The sequence below is a fragment of the Octopus bimaculoides genome, chromosome 4 (genome assembly GCF_046866305.1).
Source record: "Octopus bimaculoides isolate indiv1 chromosome 4, ASM4686630v1, whole genome shotgun sequence".
NCBI lineage: Eukaryota > Metazoa > Mollusca > Cephalopoda > Octopoda > Octopodidae > Octopus > Octopus bimaculoides.
This window is the reverse complement of record NC_142931.1, coordinates 146,371,862-146,384,361: the sequence shown is the minus strand read 5'-3', so window position 1 is coordinate 146,384,361 and position 12,500 is coordinate 146,371,862. Positions and strand designations below refer to the sequence as shown.

The following is a 12,500-nucleotide window of genomic DNA, read 5'->3' as shown; positions in this document are numbered from 1 at the left end:
ATCATCATCATCATAATCATCGTCATTTTTACGTCCATTTGTCCCCAAATCAGATGGAGTTTGTTGAAGCAGATTCTGTTTGGTTGAATGCCCTTCCTTGTTGATGAGATGTAAATAGTGACTTGTATTAACCAAGTCTTACCTGAAGTTTATGGTTGAGTGATTGTTGTTTGCTTGAGTGCAGAGAAGTGAGTCCCTTCCTTTTGCAATGAGATATGAATGCAAGCCATCAGGCTGATACTACCCCCAACCCTTATCCAAAAGCCTGGACAGACATCTGAGTTGTATCCCCTACTGAGTGCCTCTTACTTAAAAGCCTTTTTACCCCTATTTAATGCTGTGCACCTTTAAAGACACCATACTCTTAATTTAAATGATTATACCACTCATTAACCTTTTCGTTACCATATTTGTTTCTTTCAATTAACTTTAAATATAACAAAGAATTTAGTAAAATAACTCGGTTATCATTAAGCTAGAGTTAGGAACATAAATTGTGACTTCGATTTTAATTTAGAACTTTTGAAAACAAGACATTTGTACTCAGAGCCAGAGACAGTTTCAGCCAGGTTGGGATCGAAAGGGTTAAGAATTGTTTCTCTATTATATATTCTAGCTCTTTTGTTACCATATTTCTGTTGAGATACTCTGTTTCTTTCGATTAATTTTAGATCTAATGAAGAATTTAGTAAAATGACATTGGAGGAAAAGACATAGGACCATGTACTATACCTCCTTACCAAAATTTCTCTATGTTAGAAATCAGTATTTAATCCCTAGTTCTTTGAGTTCAAATCATACCTGGATCAATTTACATTTTTTTTTCTTTTTCTTGTGTCAATAAAATTAGAACCAGTGAAATTTTGGGAGTTACAAAAATTGACAATATCTTCCCGCTAAATCTTACCGTTGTATTTACATTAGAAACTAATAAGTCAGTCATCCATATTCCAAATATTCCGATGTTCTCTTGACATTGCTTATGAACCATTTCCTTTGTAGATGTGGCTGGATGCTTTTAAAGAACACATTGATTACACAAATCATTACATGAACCAAGGCATTTGTACAAGTGATGAAGAGAAAGATGATTACATTGGAAACCTACAAGAGTCACTAATGGTAAGCATTTTAGTTCATTTCTTCCAGCTTCATTTGGTGAATGATATACAGGGTGTCCACAAAGTCTGGGTAAATGAAGTAAATAAACTCATGACATAACCAGTTAAATATAAGAAATAATAATGTTTTAAAGTATGTGTTAATCCCCATGTGGGTACATGGTGTAAATAAAATCATAGCATAAACAATTAAATTGGCTGCACTATCAAAGCCATGACTGTTTGATGGGGGTAGACTGGGCCCCTGCTTTGAAACGAAGCCGTGACTAGGACAACCAATTTATATATATATATATTATTTTGTTTAAAAGAGTTCCAACACTGTCTGTTTTTTATGTTTTATTTATATTCCTGCAGAACCAATGTGGGGTATAGAATATGGAATATACAATATATAATATAATATACAATATATAATATAAAATAAAAATGGATGACACCATGAAATAAAGTATTGAATGTAGATGAAATATTGAGTGTTCAATATAAAGGATCAAATATATAAATATATAATTACTCAAATATCATCATTTCTAAAAATAGATTTGACATCAATTCTAAAAATAGCCAAACACCTACTGCTGCTGTCCAAAGGAATTGGTATAAAAGACAGAAAACCAGCCAACTTATTACAGTCTGTTAAAGTCTGTCATACCGGCCATGACGAAGGGAAATAGCCCTAAAACTCGAGTCGCCTCTATATACTTATATTTATATATTTATATATTTGATCCTTTATATTGAACACTTAATATTTCATCTACATTCAATACTTTATTTCATGGTGCCATCCATTTTTATTTTATTTTATTTTATATTATATATTGTATATTATATTATATATTGTATATTCCATATTCTATACCCCACATTGGTTCTGCAGGAATATAAATAAAACATAAAAAGCAGACAGTGTTGGAACTCTTTTAAACAAAATAATATATTCCTCTATACACAATCATACAAAAAAACCACCTTTTTTGTATTTATTTTTACTCGCATATATATATATATATATATATATATATATACACGCGCGCGCGCACACACACACATATATGCATCTCTATATATGTGTGTGTGTGTGGTATTTATATGCGTGAATAACACTTGTATACACGAGTAAAAGTCACCGTGATCTTCAGCACAATGTGATATTTTCAGACCTTATTAAAAGAATTTCAGCTCATTTTTCAAGCTCTCTGGCTAATAATAATAACAGATAATTATGGTTGAATAAACAAACGAAAATATAAGCCAAGGACAAGAAAACCTTATTGTAATCACAAGGGGAATAACTCTACTTTTACCAAAGCTAAAGTTGATCTCGGCTGAATTTAAACTGAGAACGTCGACGCGCTAACTATTCTGCCAGCTCACCTGCTTAAGACAGTGGATAATATAATTCTTGATCTAATGTCTAAAAGTAATGGTCACGGGTGGAAACGTTTTTAGCTCTCGATTTGTTCTAAGAAACAAACAGCAACAATGTCACTGAGTTATGTCCCTTTTGTTATTGATAGATGTGGATGACAATTTTTATCAGTGGTTACTGAGGGGGGGGGAGGGAGGAAGAGGGGGCATCGCCGATAACCAATTTTGTCTTTTCAGGGCCTCACGGCGTTGGCGGGAAGGGCTAGGATGTTATCATGACACCAGTGACCTGACCCGAATGCTTGCAACAAACCGGATTATCCACAAAATGAACTTAACAGCCAGATGGCGGCGGCGGCGGCAGTGGTGGTGGTACAGATTAGACCTCAACGCAAGAACAGGAACGGTTCTCGCAACAGATGTCTGCCAATTTTAAGTCACAAGGCTTTGGTCAGACATCTGGTCAAAGTGTAGAGCAGCAATATCGAACCCACAACCACGGAGTTGTGAAGTGAAACTCTAAATCAGCGGTTCGTTTATTCTTTTACTTGTTTCCGTCATTTGACTGTGGCCATGCTGGAGCACCGCCTTTAGTCGAGCAAATCGACCCCAGGACTTATTCTTTGTAAGCCTAGTACTTATTCTATCGGTCTGTTATGCCGAACCACTAAGTTACGGGGACGTAATCACACGAGCATCGATTGTCAAGCGATGTTGGGGGGGGGGGGGCAAACACAGACACACAAACATATACACACACACACACACACACACGTACATATATATATATATATATACACGACGGGCTTCTTTTAGTTTCCATCTACCAAATCCACTCACAAGGCTTTGGTCAGCCCAAGGCTATAGTAGAAGACACTTGCCCAAGGTGCCACGCAGTGGGACTGAACCCGGAACCATGTGGTTGGTAAGCAAGCTACTTACCACACAGCCACCCCATTTTTTGCCCATGGATTTGTTTGTTTCCAATTTCACTCAGACAGGCCACGTAGCCATTTGGTGTTAAAAAAATCCCATTTTTCTTTTTATAATTAAATACATTAGGAATTTTATAAAAACAAATTGTTGAGTATTTTGTGCATTGTAGAAGTGTAACGACTTTATTGGAGATAAATGTTAACAATGAAATCTTGTAGAGACTCCCAAAGGTCATAAGAACCCCTCTCCCCACCCCAGTTGAGAAAGACTGTTCTAAAGCATTCTGTCATTTCATCGTTGACAACAAGATCAACCTCTTCCAAGGTTATTTGCGATTTGGTGGGGGGTGGTGGGTTACGGTTTGTGTCTTGCCATATCCACATTGTACGGGGAAGAATCCCTTGTAGACACATTCTGCAGCCATCTTTTACTTGTTTCAGTCATTGGACTGCTGCCATGCTGGGGCACCACCTTGAAGGGTTTTAATCGAACAAATCAACCCCCATCTACCTATATTTGTCAGACTGATACTTAATGTCTCAGTCTCTTTTGCCAAAACTGCTATGCCATGGGGACGTAAACAAACCAACACCGGTTGCCAAGTGGTACAAGGGAGTGAGAGGGCATACACAAACACAAAGACATCCAGATATATGTGGCAGGCCTCCATACAGCTTTCGTCTACCAAATTCACTCACAAGGCATTGGTCGACCTGAGGCTATAGTAAAATACACTTGCCCAAGGTATCACATAGTAGGACTGAACATGAAACCTTGTGATTGCAACTATAACCATATCTAATGTAGTGAAGGAAAAATAATATCTTTATTTCTTTATTGCCCACAGGGGGGCTAAACATAGAAGGGACAAACAAGGGCAGACAAAGAGATTAAGTCGATTACATCGATCCCAGTGTGTAACTGGTACTTATTTAATCGACCCCCGAAAGGATGAAAGACAAAGTTGGCCTTGGTGGAATCGGTAGAAACATTCGCACGGTGGGTGAAATGCTTAGCTGTATTTCATCTGCTGCTATGTTCTGAGTTTAAATTCCGCTGAGGTCGACTTTGCCTTTCATCCTTTCGGGGTCAATTAAATAAGTACCAGTTACGCACTGGGGTCGATATAATCGACTTAATCCGTTTGTCTGTCCTTGTTTGTCCCCTCTGTGTTTAGCCCCTTGTGGGTAGTAAAGAAATAAGAATAAACACCTGCTGTCAGATCGTTAATGTTGGATCGTTATAACGTCCACCCTGGTGTAGCAGAGTATAGTTAGTAAGACCAGTAAAGACAAAACTGCCTCTGACCATGTACTTCATCTTTTCTCTTTATACTGACCAATGTCACCTTATTTAGAACTGATTAGCACAGACCACTCATCACGTGGGAGGGGTGTACCATTATTACTATTACCCCCACAACAATACCAGACTTTAAAAAACAAAAAGGTGAATAAATACTGGGGGCCAGTGTAGCCACAGTCCAATGACTAACAAGTCAAAAGACGAAATAATTAAGTAAGTGAATCCCATACCATCCACCCCTGCCCACCACTTCTCAACATTCAACATAACTTTTAGTCACCTGCCCTCTGCCGAGATAACGAGTTCAATCGTTTATATAGGTTTCCCTATAGTAAATCACTTTATCTTTGTGATTGTCACTATTGTCATCATCATCATCATCATCATCATCATAGGTACCACCAACTACAACATTAACATCATCATTACCGTCACCAACACCATCACCACTATCGCAACCACTATCATCATCATTGTGACTGTCATAACATCACAACTGCCATCAATGAATGTCACCACCATTATCGTCGTCGTCATCATGATCATCATCATCACCATTACTAACTTCACCGTCACCACTCCCACCACCACCACCATTATCATCATAGCAATCATCATCATCATCATCCTTGTTCTTATCATCATTATTTCAGGTGAAAGGTTTGTGTTTTCAGGTTTTGATCACACACAAACACTGATACACACACACACACACACACACACACACACATGTTACTTCCTTAAATGTTTTGTTTAATTAGTTGTTGTTGTTGTTGTTTGTTGTTTATTGTTTTCTAAACCTAATTACTATTTATTTGAGTTTTCTCCAGACTTCTGTAAGTTTTAATCTGCTTTATGTATTTACATTTCTTTCGTTTCTAACTGACCAAAAATTCTGTAGAATCTCTCCTGATGTTCCAGAAAATCTTCTCTTTCATTGTTATTGTTGATGATGTTGTTGTTGTAGTTGATGTTCTGGTCGTTACTGTTATTGTTGTTGTTAGTTTTTCTCTTTACAAACAAAAGCTAAATCCTCGTTTAAGAAAAAATGGTGTGTGTGTGCGTGTGTGCACGCCTGTGTGTATTTGTGTGTATATATATATATATACATATGTATATATATATATATATATATGTATATGTATATATATATATATATATATATGTATATGTATATATATATATATATATATATGTATATGTATATATATATATATATATGTATATGTATATATATATATATATATGTATATATATATATATATGTATATGTATATATATATATATATATATATATGTATATATATGTATATGTATATATATATATATATATATGTATATGTATATATATATATATATATATATATATATATATATATATATATATATATGTATATATATATATATATATATATATATATATATATATATATATATATATGTATGTATATATATATATATATATATATATATATGTATGTATGTATATATACGTATATATCATCATCATCATTTAATGTTTGTTTTCCACACTGGCATGTATGTATGTATGTGTAAATATATGTATGTATGTATATGTGTAAATACACACACACACACACATATGTATGCATGTATATGGGGAGAATTCATAAAAAAACAACAGACGAAGACAGGTGGTTTCTACAGCTGGATGCTCTTCCTAATGCCAACCACTCGGATAATAGTAATGATAATTATTTTTATTATGTCACCTGTCTAACATCTCTCTCTCTCTCTCTTTTCGTCTCCCCCAACAGTCTGTCCATGCCCATCAAGAAGTTCTGGAGCAACTCCTTTCATCTGTAACAACACAACTCTCCAAAGATATAAAAGACCAATCACCAACTCACAAAACTGGTAAGTACTTCAACAGCAACAACAACTTCAGTTATCATTCTTATTTAGCATCCACCATTCCATGCTTGCATGATATATATACATATCTATAAATATAATACAAAACAATCAGTTAGTTGTCATAATAAAACTCAGAGTTTCAGATGTTGGGGCTGAAAACTGTTCTGGCATCTCATCAATTATTAAGACAAAAACGCTATGAAAAAACCATTTGGCACACACTTGTGAAAAGCCAAGTGATTTGACAATGTTGTAAGCACTTCCATGGCTCACCTCAAGGTTTTCTGCCAACTCATCAAGAGTTATGCGTCTGTCTTCTCTGATCAGAACATCTGCTTTTGCTTTATTGGCAGGATTCACAGAAGCGGACGGATGGACGGCCAGAACGGGGTTTATCGGCTACACTCACAGTTCCCACCTTTTCATCTTTCAGACGACGGACCCACCTGCATACATTGCTATGATCCTCAAAGACATTTTGTAATCGTCGGTGAATGTTCACAGGGGTTTCCCCCTCAGCAACGAGAAATTCAATCACTGCTCTTTGTTTTTGACATAACTCTAAGGGGGCACCCATTTTGATTTTTCCTTACCAGTCTAAAAACCTGAAAAATAGGAAACAAAATATTTCAGAACGTAAATGATATAATCCTTTATAACTGGGAAAAATTTTCAGTTATTTTTATCAAAACCTTCACATGAAATAAAGAAAATGGCATTACTTTTTGACCCACCCTCGCGCATTTCTCAAATGACTTGAATATTTGCTTGACCAATTCATCCTAACACGAAGGCTCAACAACAAGTTGAAGTTTGACATGAAGGCCAACTTCAACCAGGCAGCATACAGACTCAAATGGATTTCCATCCCAGAGGTTCTAACTGACCCCTACCACCTGGGGGACTGACCATTCCACTTGCCACAAATTCTCTGCCTATCACCCTGACATCACACTCCACCCACCACCTACCACAGCTCCCTGGGCTGAAACACTCTGTTTTCACCATCCTGGATGGACATGCCAATTCCTTCCCACCCAACTTTTAGGCCAAGAGAAGTAAATGAAATATTTCTTTCTTTCAGACTTTTTGATGTCTGTCTACCAAACATTCCATGAACTCCTCGGCACTTCTCGGGAAATGTACACAGCCTTGGCCCACAGCATGAAGTTACTGACAAATCAAGAACTGGTAAGTGAAGTTTGATGTAAATATGTACAGGGTGCAGTGGGTAAATTGGCGCCATCTTATATTTTTAATTTCGTGCATGCGCATTGTTTGTTTTTGATTTTGTTGACTACACAGTATAGTAGGGTCAGTTGGACACTGTCTGTGAGGAAAACAGCACCATGATGCAATTTGGAAATGACATGCTATACTGCTTAGCATTTGAACCAGTAGCTCTAATACGAACATTTCAGAGTGTTTGGGTGTCAATCTGAGGACAGTGCAAAGGATTCAGAAAGAGTTGGATGAGTCTAATGGGGATTACGGAGGTACAGCAGCTTGGAAAACTCACTCTGATCATTCTGATAAGAAAAGAACTCCTGAATTTGTTGGTGAGATCCAGGCCATGATTGACAATGATCCCTCCAAGTCAATCAGGTCCATTACCAGGGACATGGGAGTCTCTGAGTTTCTTATCGGGCAGGTAGTGCATGAAGACATTCGGTATCCGTCATACAATATGAGAAAGGGCCAATTTTCATCCCAAGCCTTCAAGGACAAGATGAGTGGCAGTGTGGTAAGTAGCTTGCTAACCAACAACATGATTCTGGGTTCAGTCCCACTGCGTGGCACCTTGGGCAAGTGTCTTCTACTATAGCCTCAGACCGACCAAAGCCTTGTAGGTAGATGGAAACTGAAAGAAGCCTGTTGTATATATATATATATATATATATATATATATATATATATATATATATATATATATACATAGGGGTGGCTGTGTGATAAGTAGTTTGCTTACTAACCACATGGTTCCAGGTTCAGTCCCACTGCGTGGCACCTTGGGCAAGCGTCTTCTACTATATCCTCAGACCAACCAAAGCCTTGTGAGTGGATTTGGTAGGCAGAAACTGAAAGAAGCCTGTCGTATATATATGTTTGTCCCCCCACCCCACCATTGCTTGACAGCCGATGTTGGTGTGTTTACGTCCTCATGACTTAGCGGTTCAGCAAATGAAACTGATAAAATAAGTACTAGGCTTACAAAGAACAAGTCCTTCCTGGGGTTGATTTGTTCGACTAAAGGCGGTGCTCCAGCATGGCCGCAGTCATAGAATAAAAAGAATACAGGATTCCTTGCTGTGTGAGAGGAATTGGTTTATAAGCAAACAGGATGAACAGTTGGAATGAAAAAAAAAGTGTTGGAAGAGAGAGTGAAAGAGTCGTGCATGTAGTAACACATATTCCATGTCATTCTCACCATTGTCTTAATTACAATCCCCCCCCCCCACCAGGTGGTCGAGGCCCAGCTGAAGGAAGAGAAGGAGAAATCCCGAGTTCTTGAGGAAGCACTGCATGCTTTAGCAACCGAGCACCACGAACTGGAATGTAGCTTCAATGCCAACCAATATCCTTCTCGCTTCTACGACACAGACGATGATGAATTCTATGACTGTGATACTCAGAGTTTGGGTAAGTTGTCAGCATTACTTTGATATTGTCACCTCTTCTGTTCTGCACGTTTTTTTTTTGTTTTTGTTTTTTAATTATGGAGGTGGGAATGGGGGGGGGGGTGAAGAGGGTACTCAATTAGGTCTGCCTTAGTAATTCACTGGTACTTGTTTCATCAAGCCCAGAAGGTCCACAAGTGAGCTTAACCGTAGCAGAATTTGAACCTAGTCCCGAGAGGGATCTACCCAAATACTGCAAAGTCTCATTTAATCTGCCCCTTTATTCATTCTGTGAATTTGCCTCCTATTTTGTTATCCTAACATATATGCAGTGGCATAGGTAAGATAAACCACGCCTGGAGTAGGCCACAAAAATGTCCCCCCCCCCCCCAATTACAAAATCCACGATATTATACAGTATTTATTTGTTACAACAGTGAGTAAAAATCTTGAGAAGTATGTGGAACAAATAGGGGCTGCAATAAGGGTGGAGCACTTGCAGAAAACAGCACTGCTTGAATACTCCGGAAGGTGGTCGAAAAATAAAGGGTGTTACCTTAGTTCACTGGTAGTGAGCAGCTGGCACCGTAGGACATCTCCAGTGTTAGAAGCTGTGCAAAGACAATAAAATAGTAATAATGATAATAATAATAATAATAATTGTTTCATATTTTGGCACAAGGCCAGCAATTTTCTGAGAATGCATTAGCTGATCCCTTCAACTGCAGTGTTTGACTAGTATTTAACTTTATTGATCCCGAAAGAATGAAAGGCCAAGTTGATCTTGGTGGAATTTGAACTCTGAATGTAAAACTGGAAGAAATGTTGCTAAGCATTTTGTCCGATGTGCTAATAATTCTGCCATCTCGCCACCTTTAACAATAATATCAATAATAATCCTGTCTACTAAAGGCACAAGACCTGAAAATTTGCGGGGTAAGGGGATAATTAATTACATCAACCCCAGTGCTCAACTGGTACTTATTTTATCGGCCCTGAACGGGATGAAAGGCAAAGTTGACTTTGGTGGGATTTGAACTCAGATTGTAAAAGTAGACGAAATGCCATTGAGCATTTTATTTTTTCACTTCTTTCAGTCATTAGACTGCAGCCATGCTGGAGCAACACCTTAAAGAATTTTTGTCAAATGGATCAAACCCTGTACTTATTATTATTTTTTTTTAAAGCCTGCTACTGGTTTCTATTGGTTTCTTTTGCTGAACTGCTAAGTTACGGGATTGTAAACACACCACCACCAGCTGTGAGACTGAACCCAGAACTATGTGGTTGGAGAGCAAACTTCTTTACCACACGACCGCGCCTGTGCCTATAACAATGACTAATTGCAGGACTTGCTTGTCAAACATGATTGCTAATATACTTGGTGGGGAGGGAGAAAGAGAGAGAGAGAGAGAAGAGAAGAGGAGAGAGTGGGAGAGAGAGAGAAGAGAACAGGAGAGAGTGGGAGAGAGAGAGAAGAGGAGAGAGAAGAGGAGAGAGTGGGGGAGAGAGAGAAGAGGAGAGAGTGGGAGAGAGAGAAGAGAGAAGAGAAGAGGAGAGAGTGGGGGAGAGAGAGAAGAGGAGAGAGTGGGAGAGAGAGAGAAGAGGAAAAAGTGGGAGAGAGAGAGAGAGTTGATTAAAGCAGATAAACAGTGTTCTAAATATGAACCGAGTCATTTAAATGTAATAATTAATTACAACAATAACAGTAATTAATAGTTTAACGTATTTGAAGCTTTTCATTCCATCTTCTCGACAGAGATATTGGGAAATTTTAATGTGTCTGGAGTTGGAAGTTCATTCAGGTCTCCCATACAAAATGTTGCTGTAAATTTCTGTTTGGTAGATGCCGATGGGGAGAGGAAGAGAGAGAGGAAGAGAGAAAGAGGAAGAGAGAGAGAGAGAGAGATCTAGAAGAAAGGGAGAAATGATTATAGAAGCACATAAACATGAATGTATGTATTTAGCAGCAGGGGTAGTGAGGGGTTGGGGAGTTGTGTTATTAAAGACATACAACTGTACTCTACTTTTATTTTTCATATTTATGACTTTTCTTATTAAACCAGTGGTTTCCAACCATTTAAAAAATATCTTTGGACCTCTTTGATCTGGTGGATCTGCATTGCCATTCAATGTTTAAAAACTAATTTTGCAGATAAATCTTTCAAAATTCCTATTTTATTTTTCTCACATTAACTTGCAGAGGTTGAACAAAATAAAATGTTTGAGACAAAAATTTTGCTTTTTCATGAAAATTTTTTGCTTTAGATTTATCTGTAATATGAGGGTGAGTCAAAAAATAATGCCATTTTGTTTAGGACAGGTATAATTACCAACACAGGAACATGTATCATACATCGAAATGAAGCTGGTCCTCTGTGGATCACATCCCTACTTCTCAACATAGTCACCGTTTCTCTCGATAGCAATGTTCCACCTTCGAATGAGAGCATGTACCCCTGCCCCGTAAAATTCTGTTCACTATTCTTTGAGCCACTTCTTCACTACAGTTTTCACTTCCTCATCACTGGACTATCATCTCTTCGGCCCCACGAAAGAGAGTTTGAGAGACAAACATTATTCCATTGACGAGGAAGTGAAAACTATAGCGAAGAAATGGCTCAAAGAACAGTCAACAGAATTTTACGGGGCAGGGATACATGCTCTCATTCGAAGGTGGAACATTGCTATTGAGAGAAATGGTGACTATGTTGAGAAGTAGGGATGTGATCCACAGAGGACCAGCTTCATTTTGATGTATGATACATGTTTCTGTGTTGGTAATTATACCTGTCCTAAACAAAATGGCATTACTTTTTGACTCACCCTTGTACATTTAAAGCAAAATTTTTCATGGAACCTTAGAATACTACTTGTGGGTCTCCAATTTACTATTTTGCTTGTGTGTACCCCACAAAATCTTATATGGACCCTTGGGAGTATATGGATCCCAATTGAGAATCACTGCATTTAACCTTTGTATTTTGTATGAAGCTACAAACTTTTCTCTTCCGTCAACGTCATGTCTTGATCTGCTCCATTTAAAAATTGGGAAGAAATGACTATTTTGGCTGTTGTTATTATTCATTTTCTAACAAACTAGATTCATGGGAAAGATGTTATGTCTAGCATTTCTATTCTCTTTCATTGAAAATATTTTACCACAAACATCAAGTTTCTTCCAATGATCATGAAATATTTTGACTATGATGTCTGCTGTTTGTTTGATATCAGCGTGAATGTGGTATCTGTGGGTTAGGTTTTGTGT

General features: G+C 37.6%; 1 protein-coding gene across 6 annotated transcripts in view; it reads left to right on the top strand.

Moving 5' to 3' along the window:
- The window catches only part of LOC106881912 (oxysterol-binding protein-related protein 1), a 214,003-nt gene that overhangs the window by 41,553 nt on the left and 159,950 nt on the right, over positions 1-12,500 (top strand). For all 6 annotated transcript variants that reach the window (XM_089351688.1, XM_089351689.1, XM_089351690.1 and 3 more), the window contains exons 12-15: positions 1,003-1,122; positions 6,515-6,614; positions 7,699-7,805; positions 9,077-9,254. In XM_089351688.1, coding sequence (XP_089207814.1) covers positions 1,003-1,122; positions 6,515-6,614; positions 7,699-7,805; positions 9,077-9,254 — 505 coding nt within the window. The remainder of the gene's footprint in view (positions 1-1,002; positions 1,123-6,514; positions 6,615-7,698; positions 7,806-9,076; positions 9,255-12,500) is intronic.